Source organism: Antechinus flavipes, chromosome 6, assembly GCF_016432865.1.
Source record: "Antechinus flavipes isolate AdamAnt ecotype Samford, QLD, Australia chromosome 6, AdamAnt_v2, whole genome shotgun sequence".
Taxonomy (NCBI): Eukaryota; Metazoa; Chordata; class Mammalia; order Dasyuromorphia; family Dasyuridae; genus Antechinus; species Antechinus flavipes.
This window is the reverse complement of record NC_067403.1, coordinates 228908562-228925058: the sequence shown is the minus strand read 5'-3', so window position 1 is coordinate 228925058 and position 16497 is coordinate 228908562. Positions and strand designations below refer to the sequence as shown.

The following is a 16497-nucleotide window of genomic DNA, read 5'->3' as shown; positions in this document are numbered from 1 at the left end:
CACAGGGTCCTAACCTACCATAAGCCCTGGGCCTCAGAAAAACCAGAGCATTCAAAATGTCTTGAGATTTCAGTAAAAAGAAGGAAAGAGAAGGAAGGGTAGATGAGAAGGAAAGAGAAGGAAGGATAGGTGAGAAGGAAGGAAGGAAGGAAGGAAGGAAGGAAGGAAGAAGGAAGGAAGGAAGGAAGGAAGGAGGGAGGGAGGGAGGGAGGAAAGAAAGGAAGGAGGGAGGGAGGAAGGAGAGAATTGAGGTTAGTGTTCCGGGTGGTCAGGGAGTTAAAGGATGAGCTTAGTTGCAGGTATGGGGTTCAGGGAACCAAATGAAGAGGTTTGGCTCCCCTAGATTCCCCTAGGATTCGGCACAGAGCAGGGAGTTGTGGAAACCCCCTTCTGGAGGTGCAGAAGTCCTTCATAAAGGAATTTACAAACCCAAAAAGCTAGATTGGTAAAATAAGTTTATTATTGGCATTGGGAAGTCAGCCTTTGCTATGCATGAATAGAAAGACTGAATTCCTTGGTGACAAGGTCCCAACAGAGAAGTAAAATTTCTAGGAAAGAAATCCTGACAGAGAGGTAAAAAGTCTTGTTAGGGAAATAGGTGAGAAAGATAAAGAGAGGGTAACGCTGAAAGAGAATATCATTTCAGCAGGCAGAGGGTTGCTGCTATGTCAGAGAGAGAGATTCCTTGGCATGTAATATTAGGTCCTCTGCAAGTACTGAGCCCCAGGTTGGCTCATTTTATGGCTAGAAGCTGGGGGCAGTTCTTGATGGGAGCTGGGTGCAGCCTGGGCTGGAATCAGAATAGAAAATTTTGAAATTGAATGAGTGTCTCTGGGACTAATCTCCAATTCAATGGGGTTAGAATGTCCAACTAGACTAAGTAGGAATGATATTCAACCAGTCCCACCTAGGGGCAGGTTTTTCTCAGAGGCAGGGTTCAAGGAGAATCTCTCCTTCAAAGAAGGTGGGGAAGGGTGCTCGTGGCAGGAGAAACCACAAGTAACGCTTGAATTGAGCCTTGAAAGAAAGTAGGGACTCTAGTACAAAGGTGTGGAGGTGGGAAATGGAATACCAAGTATTAAAAGGAGGGAAGAAGAGAGGAATGTATATAAAGAATGAGTTAGTTTGTGAACAACTTTGAACCAACATATTTTATCCTTGAGACAACAGAGAACCTCTGGGTATTCTAGAATAGGGGAATGGTATGGGGACAGGCTTTAGGAGAAATCCATCCATTTGGCAGTAGTGTGGAAGATGATTTAGAAAAAGGAGAAACTGGAGGCAGCTTGGCCAATTAGAAATCTATAAAAGTTGTAGGAAGGAAAGAAATAAGCATTTATAAATTGCCTACTGTATATAAATTGCCAGGCACTGTGGAGAAGCACTTTAAAAATATTATCTCCTTTGATCCTTCTAAGTAGGTACTATCATGATGTTCATTTATTTATTCCCATTTCAACTTAATAGTTGAAGAAACTGAAGCAGATCTCATTAAGTGACTTGTCCAGGATCATACAGATTGTCTCTGACATTGGATTTTAACTCAGGTCTTCCTGACTTTAGATCTAATGCTCCATCCACCGTAGGGGCACTGAACTGCCCCTGCAAAATATAAAGCATTTCGTAGACTTTAATATGTGATATAAATGTCAGTAATTATTTTTAAATTTTAAAAATTAATTTATTTTTCAATTATTTTTTTCTGAGGCAATTGGGGTTAAATAACTTGTCTAAGGTCAAAGAGCTAGAAAGTGGTAAGTGTCTGAGCCTGGATTTGAACTCGGGTCCTCCTGACTTCAGGACTCTATCCACTGCACCATCTAGCGGTCCTTAAAGTTTTTTTTTTTTTTAAGTTATACATGTACATTTATTTTCTTACACATTTCTATACAAATTATGTTGTAAGAGAAAAATCAGAACAGAAGGGAAAAATCACAAGAAAGAAAAAAACAGAAGAAAAAAAGGTGAAAATAGTATACTTCTATCTGTATTCAGTCTCCATAGTTCTCTCTCTTGCGTAGGGATGGCATTTTACATCCAAATTTGATTGGAATTGCTTGGATCATGATATTGCTAAGAAGAGCCAAGTGTATAATAGTTGATCATTACACAGTCTTGCTGTTGCTGTGTGTAGTGTTTTCTTGGTTCTGTTTGCTTCACTCAGCATCAGTTAAATATCAATAATTATAATGATTTAGTCATTGTGCCATAGGGTTTAAAGTTGGAAGAAACCTCATATTGATTGTCTAGTCTGTTGTGGTAATGGCTGTTTTGTCTGACTTCTCATAACTCCATTTGGAGTTTTCTTGTTAGAGATACTGGAGTGATCTTCCATTTCATCCTCCAGCTTATTTTACAGATGAGGAAACTGAGGCAAACAGAGTTAAGTGACTTGCCCAGTCACATAGCTAGATTTGAACTCAGATCTCCCTACCTTCTGATCTTGTACTCTATCCACTCCACTACCTGGTGCCCATGTCTAGTTTAGTGATGTCAGACTCAAATAGAAATGGATTCTGTGGTTGCATATCACCTTAGAAAACCACAAATTAGCATTATCTGTATTGGGTTGTCTTTTTACTTATTTTTGTGAAATATTTCCCAATCCCATGTGTATCTGACGCCTTCAAGCACTTTAATATATTTTACCCATTTCAATAATTTTACAAATGAAGAAACTGAGGACCAGGAAATTCCCGTGTACATATCCAAGTCCTAGTTCCTTCCAAAGGAAGTTTGGAAAAGGGAAGGGAGTTATCTGTGTGTGTCCATCAACAGGGGTGGAGTTAGGACTAGAACGTAGATTCGCTATCCTGCATCATTGTAGAAAGGACGCTGGACCTGAGACAGGAGAAACCCAAGTTTTAATCCTGACTTTGATGCTTACTTTTAGTGTGACTGTGAGCAAGTCTCTTTCCCTCCGTTTATTCATCTGTAAAATGAGAATCACAGGCCAGCACCATCCACTTCACCAGCTGTGTTATCCCAGAAAAATGTCTTGCAAACCATGAGGCATTCTGGGTGGTAGCCTGCCAGGAGGAAAATGTGGAGATTGTCAAGGATTAATGGCTGGGAGTACTGGATGAAGAGCATGAGGCTATTTCACCTGAAGAGCTGAAGAGCTTAAAGATGTCTTGAATGACATCCTCGCTTCATTATATATAATCATAAATATCAACATGATGATTGAAGAGTTTCAGCCCCTCTGTGCTTTATTTTTTCTGATCCTGAACAACAGCTGATGCATGCTGGGAGGAAGAATAAGCTAGTTCAAACAGCTGAACTAACGAAGGTATTTAAAATAAGAAATACTGAAGACCCAACAAAAGAATGATTATGTGAAAAACTTGTATTTTTCCATGAAAGTGATCATCCTATTACTCTTAAATATTTATATACCAACTTGACTCTACTAGAACAAGACAGAAATAATTATTTGTTCTGTTATTTACAATTTAATTTCCTGTAGTAGATAAAAAATGTTTTAGTTGTGCAAAGTTTATACAAAGTTAAAAAAGGAGATTCTTCTTATAATAATGCAAATCTTAAAAGTGGTTCCTCACATTTGTAATTGTTTAATGAATTTTTGTACTCCTGAGACTAATTTCTATTCCTTCTGGTTAAGAATTTGTCACTATTTTCAGACAGCATTGGAAAGTGAGTATTTCACTTGTGATAAGCAAAGGATTCCTCTTTCAACAAATACTGAATATTAACACAGTATTACTTATTAGATATGTGAAACACATTTAAAGGTCTGAATGACACAAATTTGAGTCAATAAATAATATGACTTTAGAGTGTCATGTAGTCTAAATCCTTGTTCATTAATTCAGGATCTTAGTTACTATATTTTTTCCCATAACCTCCATAATTATGAAACAGTATTAAGTCTTATGGAGTTATAAACGTGAATGTTTCCTGATGTCATATGAGTGTTCGTCATTTTAAACCTGTTAATGTTGTGTCTTTTATTTGTTAGCTTTAAAATTAATCTTGAAAGTTTTAGCCTACCAGTAAACCAGAGTTGATGAAATTAATACTTTTGTAAAGGGTCCAAGTAAAATGTTTTATAGTGTCTAATTCTATAACTGAAATTTGTAATAAACCAACTTCATTTTTGAAAAAGAAAAGAAACTCTAGAAATGTAAATTATTATTCCACTAGGCAACATGAATTTTTTTATTATCAAATAAGAAATTATTCCTCTTTCTTTCTCCCATATAAATACCACCTCAAGGCATGGTCCAAGTTGTCTCTGAGCTTTTTTTCTGGCCCAGTCGAGGTGGGGGTGGGGTTGAATCAAGGTAGACCCAAGATTTTCATCAAGTTCATGACTTTTGGATGGGATCGCCACACTGTTCCTAGTATGAATACATTGTTTATTTTTCTTTCTTTCTTTTTTTAATATTTACAATCGGAAAGACTTTGCTTACTGAGTGACTTAGCCAAATAGTAAAGGAGAGAACAGTTGTATGCTATTTAACTTCCCGGTAAATGTCATCCATCCTTTCCATCACTGGAGATTCCAAAGGAGACACTCCTTCTGGTAGCACCCCCCACCTCCGGTTCTCTATCCTTCTAAAATCTGCAAAATCATCAATTTTTTTTTTTTTTTAATAATAGGATAAGAGAAGAGAAAGGAGGGAGGCATGGGAAAGGGGGAAAGGCAGGAAAGACAGAGAGAAGAGAAGAGAAGAGAAGAGAAGAGAAGAGAAGAGAAGAGAAGAGAAGAGAAGAGAAGAGAAGAGAAGAGAAGAGAAGAGAAGAGAAGAGAAGAGAAGAGAAAAGAGGAGGGGAGGGGAGGGGAGGAAAGGAGAGGGGAGAAGAGGGGAGCTCATTTTACAAATGAGGAAACTAAGGCAAATGGGGTGAAGTGACCTGCCCAAGGTCACACAGATAGTAAGTGTCTGAAGTTGGATTTCTAAATTTGAGGGTATAAATGGTGCATGAAAAGGTGACCCTGTCTTCATCAAGATCACATTTTACCAGTAGAGTAAAATAGACAAATAAATAAGTTTGGAAGTGATAATTTGAGAAAGAAGTGGACAAAGAAAGATTTTCCAAAAATGGCATGTAAGCTGAGCCGGGAAAGAACGAAGGATGGATTCAGAGGATGGATGGAGACAGAGATAACAAGGAAGACTATGGAGGGAGGAAAAAGAATGTTAAGCTTGGGGAACAACCATCAGACTAGTAGCCTAGAGTCAGATTGTGAAGAGCTTGACATGCTCAACTGAGTCATTTGCTTTTGAGCCGAGGAGGTGACCCAAGTAAAAAGAAGGTTGAACACATGGTTTCAAATTGATGCCTTAAAATGCTTACTAGATGTGCTTCCCAGCTATTGTCATTTAACCTATAATCTTTTCCAGCTCCAAATCTATGATTCTGTGTTCTAACAGAGAGCCACAAGAGAAGTTCTGAAACAGGGTGGGTGCTGTGGGCTTTAGGAAGGAAGTTTGGCAGCTGCGTGGGGAGCAGATTAGAGAGGAGCTAGAACAAAGGATGTTGCCATTGTCCAGGTGAGAAATAAAGAGGACCTGAAGTTGGATAAAGGCTAGTAGCTATGTACATAAAGATGGAATTGAGAGATGCTGTGATAAGAAGATGTGGGGAACACATGGAGGAAAGAAAGAAAAGAGGCAAGACTACTGCTAAGGATGAACTTGGGTCATCAAAAGGATGGTCGTGTCCTCCACAAAAAATGGGGGAGTTTGGAAGAGAGTACTTGAAGAGCATAAAAATCTCCCCCTCTGGGCAAGGGAAGACAATGAATGATGAACTTATGGGGTTTTTTATAAATTAAAGTTTTTTATTTTGAAAACATATGTACAGATAATTTTTCAACATTGATCTTTGCATAGCCTTGTGTTCCAAATTTTCTCCTCCTTTCCCCCCACCCCCTCCCCTGGATGGCAAGTAATCCAATATATGTTATACATGTTAAAATATATATTAGGGGCAGCTAGACGGTGCAGTAGATAGAGCACCAGTTCTGAAGTCCGGAGGACCTGAGTTCAAATCTGGCCTCAGGCACTTAATTAACACTTCCTAATTGTGTGACCCTGGGCAAGTCACAACCCCAATTGCCTCAAAAAAAAATTATATATATATAATATATATATATATATGTGTGTGTGTGTGTGTGTGTGTGTGTGTGTGTTAAATCCAATATATGTAAACATATTTATATAATTATCTTGCTACACAACTTTGTGGGTCTTATTATAAGTACTGACCTATTGTCTACACCTCACACAGAAGCAGAAAGGGAAAGTGTTCCCTACTACAATCATTTGACATATGGATAGATCTATTAGTCTGATTATCTCCTTGATTATCCAAGTATCAATCTGGTCTTGCTGTAATTTCTCAGCCGTGCTGGTCCATGGTAAAAAAAAAAAAAAAAAAAAAAAAAAAAAAAAAAGTATTCATGGTAGATACTTGGATTTCTTCCCAAATATCACTGGGACCAGAGAGAAGCAGACTGCTACTGAGCATCTTGAGAACTGATATTCTGTTAGAAACATCACATAGCTTCCAACAAGGTACCCATTCGATTGCAAGAGCCGAGGTTATCTCCAGCTCTGCTGGGTGCTGCAGTGGATAGAGCATGGAATCAGGAATATCCAAGTGGAAATTCTACTTGTTGAATTCATTGAGGCAGGAATTCCTGCTTCAATGTGAGTGAGAGAAGATGGCTTTCCAGGTTGGAAAGCCATCATCAGTTCTGAACTCTTCAGGATCTCTTGGTTAAGTGATTTGCACAGCTATCACCCAGCTAGTAAGTGCCTAGGGTCAGATCTGAATTCAGGAATTCCTGACTCCGGGTCTGGCACCCCATCTACTGCCCTAGAGTAAAATATGTCCCCTTGAAAGCCAGGCAGAAGAGTTTAGATTGGCAACAGGAAATAGAGAATCCTTGAAAGTCTTTGATCAGAGGAATGGCTTATTTGAGAGCAGGCTGAAGGAAAACTAGTCTGACAATAATGTGCTAAGAACAAATTAGAAAAGGAAGTGTGGAAGCACAGATTTCTAAAGCTAGAAAGGAGCTCAGGACCCATCTGTTCCTCAACAAAAAATGTTCTCGAACAATATCCCTTAATCAGAGCTTAGTCAGGCTTTCTTTGAAGAACCCACCATCTCCTGAAATAGTCCATTTCACCTTTGATTGACTTATTCTTCAAGTTTTTTCCTTTTACTAAGTCTAAATTTGTTTTGGTTTCTTTGTTTTTGCAACTATCTATAAATTATCTATAGCTTATCTATATCTATAGTATATCTATAAACTATGTATAGTTATGTCCTGTATTGTCAAATGAAGCAATTCTATCCCTGATGCATGTACGTGCAGAGAACCTTCATGTTCCCTTCCCTTTCCCCAGCCTTCTCTTCTCCAGGTTAAATAGCTCCAGTTCTTTCACCTGATTCCCACTTGGCTAAGGGCTCAAGGGTTCATCAGGTTTGACTGTCCTCCTCTGGCTGTCCTGTAGACTATTAATGTCCCTCCTAACCTCTCTTTTTGACAGATGGCCTTATGATCCCAAATATCAAGAGATGGAAATATCTTAGGATGTATAGCTGAGAGGGACCTTAGATATAAGGGTCTGGGTGACAAAGGTTGATAATAATAGAAAGGGAAGAAGCATCAAAATGTTTTGAAAGAAGATTCAACAGAACAACATTATTGACTGGCCATCAGGGAAGAAGGGGGAGAGAAAGATATTACTATGGTTCTAAGCCTGAGTGTCTAGGAGAATAATGGTGCCATTGACAAGGAAACTTAGGCAGAAAAGCTAATTCTGAGAAGAAAATAAATGTAAACTTGACTGCCAACAATTGGCAGATTTTACATGCCACTTGTGAACATAAATGATGCCTGATTCAAGTCACTGTTTTAAGTGTTAGAATTGCTAAATTTGGAATCATGGCAAGTCAGTCAAGTGAAAATGTCCAGTAGAGAGTAATAAGTTGTTGTGGACTGACTGATAAAGATAGTCACGTAGTCAGCTTCTGGAGACAGTTGAAACTGAGAAAGTAGATAAGCTCTGAGGGAAAGAATCAGATCAAGGACTGAAGAATGAGACTTGGGAAGAACTCCCAGTTAAGGAAGAGTCCGAGGAAAATGAGTCAATGAAAGAAAGAAGAAGGAGACTGAGAGGAAGAGGAAAATGAAAAAATCACAAAAGCCAAAAGGGTCAATGTGGAGAATGTGGTTGACAGTGTCAAGCACAGAGAAGAGATCAAAAAGAAGAAAAATGGTGGAAATGACAGTAGATTTGGCCACAAGAAGGTCATTTGTGATCTTTCAAGGGATATTTCCAGTAAATTAATGGGAATGGAAGTCAGACGGTACAAGGTTTAATATTTTTATCCACAATTTCATGTCTTTGGCATAGTATGGATTTAAAGACATAGATGACATTAAAATTTATAGATTCCACAAACTTTGGAGGAATCACTAACATACTGAATGAGAGTTAGGAGTCATACTTTGACAGTCTAGAAACAGGGGTCCTCAAACTACGGCCCATAGGCCAGATGCAGCAGCTGAGGACGTTTATCCCCCTCACCCAGGGTTATGAAGTTTCTTTATTTAAAGGTCCACAAAACAAAGTTTTTGTTTTTACTATAGCCCTCCAACAGTCTAAGGGACAGTGAACTGGCCCCTATTCAAAAAGTTTGAGGACCCCTGGGAACAAGGCATGAAGATTGAGAAGATAGGCTAGACCTGGGAGAGGAAATTCCCTCTATCATTTTGAGTCACTATACTCTGCAATATATAGTTGGAGAGAGTGACCTAGAACACTGAGAAGTTCAGTTACTCACTTCAGTTGCCACAAAACCAACATAAGTCAGAGAAAAAACTGAAATCCAAGAATTCCTAGATCCAAGAGTACTCTATCCCACTGTGTCATGTTGGGTCTTGAATCAACTGAGATAAAATTTAATAGAGATAGATGGAAAGGTTTACATTTGGGTTTTTAAAAAATCAACTTTGAAACTATAATGCCTTTAAGTACTATGTGTGGATGGCAAGATCAACATGAACCATCAGTATGATTTGGCAACCAAAAAAGTTAATGAGATCTTGAGCTAATCATGTCTTAGAACCAACATGGTGTCCAGCAGTAAGAACGTGAGCATCCCAGGCTATTCTACTCTGATTAAGCCTCATCTGGCATATCGTGTTAAATTCTGGGTGCCATGTTTTAGGTAGATCATTGGTAAGTTTACAGAGTCTTTAGATGAGGGCAGCCATAATGATGAATAGGGTCAATCTCATGATATGTAAAAAAGGAATTAGCCTGGAGAAGAGAGAACATGATCATTCACTGATACATTGAAGACACATTAGACTTGTTCTACTTAGCCCAAGAGACTTAGATGTAAAAGAGTGAGTAGGTATCAAAAAGAGGTAAATTTAGTCTTTTAAAAAAATTTTTATTAAAGCTTTTTATTTTTCAAAACATACACATGGACAATTCTTCAACATTAGCCCTTGCAAAACCTTGTGTTCCGATTTTCCCTCTACCCTAAATTTAATCTTGATTCAAAAAAGCAAGCAAAGAAAAAACCCTTCCTAAAATGCCTGAAAGTAAAATGGGCTGCTTTAAATAATTTTTGAAGGTCTTTAAGCAAAAAATGGATGGCTTCTTGTTGGGTATATACCAAAGAGGATCTTTGATGTGGCATGAGTTGGACGAAGCTAAAACCCTTCCCTATGATTCTGTGGGTGAAGACTTACTTGGTCAGTAAAGAAGTGGAAGCAGCAAAGATTGTTTTCATTCAGAAAAGTTGGCTGGGAAAGTGAAGAAAGAAAGAACAATAGCCAGAGGGTGGGGTTTGGGGACAGAAGACAAGTGACCAGGAAGAAGGTAGGACAGACTGTACTTATTTAAGGGAAGTTTCCTGGAAAGCAATTTGGAATTCTACCTAAGTCTGTTTCCTCATCTGTCAAATAAAGGGTTGGAATGGATGGTCTCTCAAGTCTCTTCCAACTGCCCATTCATGATTTCAGAATCCCAAGTTCGAGGCATCCTGCTTTGTAGTAGATAATGGAGCAAAATAAAGGACTTGAGTGAGATTCATTCTATTTGAGGAAAAATGGCCACATTTTCCTCACCTCTCTGGCCCCCACTGATTTCTGTACTTGAGATCTAGAGTAAGGCAGATCTGTGCACATTGCGGGTCAGAAAGTGCTTCCGTACTGTGTCATGTTTGTTAAAGCAAGGTAGGTGGGTGAGGTCAGAAAAGGAGCACCCTAACTATAACAAAAAACTTGACTTCTCCAGATAAATACCCAAAGAGTGAAATTTTCAGCTATTTCAAATGAACACTTATAACATCTTCATCTCTGTACCCCATCTCTACTGTGCTCAAGGGCAGCCAGCTGCCTCCCCTTCCCTTCTCTGGCTCTATCTTCCCACCAGTGCTGTAACTGACCCAGTCCCCCAACTGGATATCCTCAGACTTTGAAATGGAACTATGAATAACCCAGCTTTCCCATTCAAGAACCTCCCATCACAGATTCAGACTTGTTTGTTTGCAGATTCTGTCACTGTTCCAAGAAACACAGATACATTTCCTTTGAATCCTCAAGGCCAAAGGGTGTTGGTCTTTCACAGTTTTTCCAAGGTCATCTTTGATACCAGTCTTGCTGATTTTTCTTTCACTATCCATTGGTTTTGTTTTTGTTTTTCATTCTTCCTTTTCTGCCAATTCTTATCTCTCCCCCTACACACACACACACACACACACACACACCAGACACTAGAAAATCAAGGTTCAGAAACATTAAGGGAGGGAGGTCAGTATGGTATATATCATTGTCTCAAGGCTAGTCCAACCTCCTGATTTTGCACATGGGGAAACTGAGACCTGGAGAAATGACCTAACTTGCCAAGGTCAAGCCATAAGTTGACAAAACCAGGACTAGAAGTTTGTATGTGTTGAATTTCTCTCCTCCCTTAAAATATGAGCTTATGGGATTGAGAGGTGTGTGTGTCCGGGGGGAAGGGGAGAGGAGGATAGGAGATGCAGGTTCCACCTTGATTTTTGTCTTTACCTCTGCCTAAATGGAGCATGGTGCCTAAAACAGCACAGAATTGTCCAACTGAAATGTCTGATTTCTAGGTTAGTGGTTTTTCCATTATACTACATGACATTCCCAATAGAATATGAACAAGGGTCAGACACTAGCCATTTTTCCTCTTGGTACCCTCAGCATCTAGAACTGTAGCTGGGAGATAGATGATACTTTGTAAAAGCTTGTTGGTTGACTGATTACTATTAATGATGCTCTGGACCGTTGGGCTTAAGTGGGACTTAAAGGGTGGGAAGGAATCCCACTGCAACCCTGAAATAATTTCTTTTTCAGCTAAATACTGACTTGAGATGCAGCACAGCATAGAGTCGGGTTGAAGACATACCTCAAGACACAGCAGCTATATCACCTTGAGCCAGTCAATCCCTCAGCGCTCTGAGGAAATTCTCTTGGATTGTACATTTTAAAGAAGATATTTTTCTTCAGTGGAAAATGAAATTCCTCACCGGGAGCTCCCCAATGGAGGAATTCACAGGTCTCATAAAATTTGATTTACTGTTCAGCAGAGGGAGAGGTCTCTCCCACCCGCCTTTGCCTGACCCTCCCAGAAAATGGATACCCAGCAACGGCAACATCGAGCACCTGGCTCCATTTCAATTTAATGAGTAAACTTCCTTCCTCTCTGCCCCTGCAAAGGTGCAAGCAAATTTCAAATCACCGATTCAAGAACTGCACACACATACACACATGTGTCGACTATTTCCCAGGTTGGTTTGTTTGGTTTTTAATTAAGGCATTTATGGCGACCGTAAAAATAGAGACATCATGCTGAGAAATACAGCTCTTTGGTGATACAGATTTTTTAGAAACAATTTTAACAGATTCCATTTAAAGAGCAAGATCCCTGATGAAACAGCGGCCATGGGGTTGTTCCCCCACCCCTCAATTGTCAATACAGAAACCAGAGGGGAAGAAAAGCAAGGATTGTCCAATTTACTAGAAAAAGACAAATCCCGGGTTAGCTAAGCATGGAAAGGATTGTACATTTCAACAACCAATGGGAGACCATCTTAAGAAAATGGTTTTGATTAATTCCTCTAGACCATGTCCAGGAAAATGCTCCTGACAACGAATGCAAAAGATAATTCTGTTCCAACATTGTCCGTTCAACAAGTATTTATTCAATGCCTACTATATGCATAGGATTGGATGCGGGAGATAGATTTTATGTGTGCTATGCACATAGTAAGTGCTCAATAAATGCTCCTTATCTTGTTTCTTAAGGAAAATAGAATAACAGTATTTAGCACTTAGCATTTTACATGTACTATACATTTGAAAGACCACAGACTTGCAAAACCAGTCTACACATATAGGCTAAAAGTTCTATTTCTAATCCTAAAGTTACTCTACATTATAAAAAATACTAGAGCTTAGAAATGCTTTACATTTAAATAGCAATTTACACCATATAAACACATTCATCTCTTCATTGGTTAAAACTGGTCAAAGGTTCATTGCTGCTTTGCACACCAGGTTAAGAATCACAGTTTTAAATAAGGTAGTACAATTTGTGTGTCCAACATGCATCTTCCTTGTCGACAAGATGAGTGTCTGGTTTCCTATAACACCAGGTAAGAAGTCAAATGTTGAAATCCCACAATGCTATGCTCACAGATTGATGGATTTTTCTTTGAGAAAGGGAAAAAAAAAACCCATCCTTTTTGCCACTGTCCCAAAGGTGAAGCAATTTCTAAAGGATGCTTATTAAATTACACTTGAGCCCTTCCGATTCAGCCCCTGATGACAAGGTCTTTCAAGAGATCAGGAGTCTGTGCTGATGATACCTGCTAAGGCTACTCTTACAAAAAATCAGAGGCTCCCTGTCTCAGAGAGAAATCTTTTTTTTATACTTTCTCGGGCTAATGTCCTTCCAGTCAGCCAGTAATATCTCAGAAAATCTTGAGTTGGCAAGAGCATTCATTGTTTCAGGGAAAAAGAAAAAAAGACAAAAGTATTCAAAGGGGCATTTCTTCCTCAGTTTCTGTGAAGGTTTCCTGATCATCAGCAGGAAGTTTCAAGCAGAGGCTTAGGAGTCACTGAAGGCGGCATCTAGAAGACATCCATTCAGTCCTGAGACCCCGCAAGCACACTGGCTCTGGAGGCGGAGATACTGGGTTCATCTGTGGGTGACCATCCTTCTGAGACTTCAATATCCTTATGTGAAAAACAAGGTTGGTCCTCTGAGCTCCCTCCTACCTCTAAATCTAGAAGTCTAGGAAGCTGTAAGTCAGGAGCCAATTCTCCAAGAACAGAGATCTGATCGAACCCTAGGATATCCCATCTTTACTCCTCCCCTTTTGGCACCATATTGAAAAATATTCAGTTCTCACTCTCAGCCGGGGAATTGGCACGGGTGCCTGACTTTGGTCAGCCAACCCAGAAAAAATGTACAAAATCCAAAAGGAGACGATCGAGAGAGAAGCTGAAAACTTAATACACCAACCTATTCAGATGGAGACCCAGGGCCAAGAAAGGGAATACTAGCAACAAATGAGTGGCAACCATCTTACTCGAGAATGGATTGGAATTCTCCAACTCTACTTAAACACCTATGCAGTTGGCCCTTACTGCTTGGGGCAATTAGCTGAGAAACTGAGGGTCCATCTCAGAAAAAGCCAGAAAGTCTCGGAAATGAGAAATCAGGTCTTGTCTAAAATGCTGGTTTTGGACGGGGGAACTTGATACTCTGGCAACAGGATGATGATGATCAAGAAGTCCAAAGAAAGGTCAAAGAGGACCATTGGGTTAAGTTGACTCTTCCTTAAATGATTTATTTCGATGAGCATTTATTAAGCACCTAAAATATCCCAAGCCCCTCGCTAGGTCTTGGGAATACAAAGACAGAAAACAAAAAGTCTCTGCTTCAAGGAGCTAATATTCTACACATTTCAATACCCCCACGTCCCCAGTACACACAAATTATGAATATTTTTTGACACTGGGAAATAAAAATATTGTGAATAGGTACTTTGGGTTAAGATTTGGTGAAGGAGGACAGGCTCCCTCAGAGCTTTTCCTTTATGCCTTTATACCTCAAGGAGGAGGAAGTATGTTGCAGAGGAGAGGGTAGGGCCCTGGCCGGGACAGGGGAGCTGAATTCTAGTCCTTACTCAGCTAAATCTTCCATTGGACCCATAGGCAAGTCCCTACATCTCTCCCAAGCGCCAGCTATAAAATGAGGTTAATAATAACACTTGCCTAACTCCCAACTCACCAGGCAATTGTGAGGATCAAATAATAAACAGTAGGGAAAGACCTTTGTTAAGTCTTAAGGAGCTACTTAATGTCAGCTATTATTTTTATGGATGCCCTGGGCAGAGCCACACCAGCTTTGTCATTTTCTTGCCTCTTTTTTCAGTCACCTAGTAATTGTCAACGGAAAAACTACAGACCACGAAGCTACAAAACCGGGGCCAGACTGTGGGTCCCATCAAACAGAAAAATACAATTCAGCCTGTCTAGGAGGCCCCTTCTCTCACAGTCAAGGAGCCCTCTTCTCAACCCCACCCTAATTTCAAATATTCATCCACCCATATTTATTGAGTGCCTACTGTGTGTTGGGGAATGAAAGAGAATTAAGGTCCCCTCTACTCTTGGTGATAACATATCTGGTCCTCATCTTGCAGATCAGGAAAATGGGGCAGAAAAATTAGAAGGTCAAGAAGACAAGTCAAAAACTAGAATAGGAATACTGGGGCTCTTCACTGGTTCACTTTCCCCTTCCTATGAGCTAGCTTTCCAGACACCTTGGAAATAGTTCCACAGATGGAGGTGGTAACCTAGCACAATAACTAAAAACAAAACAAAACAAAACAAAACAAACAAAAAAACAATAACTACATAGGATCATAAAATGAGATGGGCAATGAACGTTAAAAGGACATCTAGTCTAAACCTCTCATTTTATGAAGACCAGGCACAGAAGTGACTGACCCAGAGTCTCTCTGACTCAAGTTCCAGCATCTTTTCCACTATGCCATATTACTTATTTTGGTTGTGTGATTTCCTGAACAAAATGTGGAATGCCAGCCAGCCATGCTAGGGCAAGGATAGATGAACCCAGAGCTAGAGTCAAAAGAGAAAAAAGAGGAGATATTTCTATTTTCAAAAACTATTCTAGTCACCTTACACTCTCCACACACACACATAGCTTCCCCCAAATAATTGGGACTCCCCTTTGAAACTCCACCAGAATTCTGACTGCTCCTCTGGCTATATGACTTTCTTTCTCTATGACTCTTTCTCTTCCACATCTTTTTCTCTTATGTGATGTTGTAAAGGTTGATCCTTTTTCATTCTAAAGACAAATCTTTGGGCTTCCTCTCTCAGTTGAGCTAAGGGGCAAGAGATGACCTCTTAATTCTGCTTCCCAAGTTGGGGCACAGATGAACCTATAAATTATTTCTACAATACAGTGTTCACTTCCCCCATCTACTCCACATAAAAATTGTGAGTATACCCAAAGATGGACCACAGGAAAAGAGGAGTCTCACCAATCAGTGAGGAAAAAGGTAGTCTCTGCAGTAAGCTGATCTGGTTCAGAATCCCCGTTTCAATGATTCTCTTACTCTTTCTCCCCCCACCACAGCGGAGCTGACGCCATTTCTAGCCTCCAATCACTGATGACCCAGAGACCAAGTCCAATCTCCCAGCATCCTTCGGGCTCATCACTGTTGATGCAGTAGGTTCCCAGCATATCAGAGATAAGTCATCAGAGTCCAGTCAAACAAATCCATCTCTCCCAAGGAGGACACTTGGCGTCCTCATGCACAGAGAACATATCATCTTATTCTAAGTTATCTTGCATTTAAAAAAAAAAAAAAAACATTTAATGCCCTCTGATTTTTTTGCTTTTTGTTTTTTTTTTTCCTTGTCCTCTAGGCAGGTAGCAAAAGGTTGAGAACCACATTATTCTTGCAACAGAAATGAACTTCACGACAAGAGGCAAAAATTGATCATAACCACATTCAGCATCATATTTCACAGAAAACTGTGTACGTTTTTTCCCCATACAGGACATACGTCAAAGTAACAAAATAATTTTAACTACAGTGTTCCTTCTTCCTGTTAGACGTAGATTGTTTCTTCCCTTATAGTACATAAATAGGAGAAAAGTAGTCTTTGAAATATTTACGTCCAGAGGTTCTTGACTTGTTGTTGGATGTGTGTATTTGTGTATGTGTGTGTGTGTGTGTGTGTGTGTGTGTGGTATGTGTGTGGTGTTTGTGTGGGTGTGTTTTTTGGTTTTTGTTCCAACTGCCCTAATTTTCATTTTCTCTCCATCCCCGGGCATTCTTCCCAAATTTATACACTAGTCTCCGTCCATCCACACGTTCCAGGATTTCTCGTTTATAATAGTATCTGCAAGGAGGAAAATAGACAAGAAT

The 16497-nt window shown here is 39.6% G+C and overlaps 1 protein-coding gene and 1 pseudogene across 4 annotated transcripts in view; one reads left to right on the top strand and one right to left on the bottom strand.

Annotated features, from left to right (window-relative positions):
* The first annotated feature begins 283 nt into the window (after positions 1 to 283).
* Positions 284 to 4020, top strand: LOC127541533 (glia maturation factor beta-like; annotated as a pseudogene).
* Positions 4021 to 16297: 12277 nt separating this feature from the next.
* The window catches only part of EHF (ETS homologous factor), a 70639-nt gene continuing 70439 nt past the window's right edge, over positions 16298 to 16497 (bottom strand). For all 4 annotated transcript variants that reach the window (XM_051967652.1, XM_051967653.1, XM_051967654.1 and 1 more), the window contains one exon: positions 16298 to 16471. In XM_051967652.1, the coding sequence (XP_051823612.1) occupies positions 16372 to 16471 (100 nt within the window). In that variant the 3' untranslated portion in view covers positions 16298 to 16371. The remainder of the gene's footprint in view (positions 16472 to 16497) is intronic.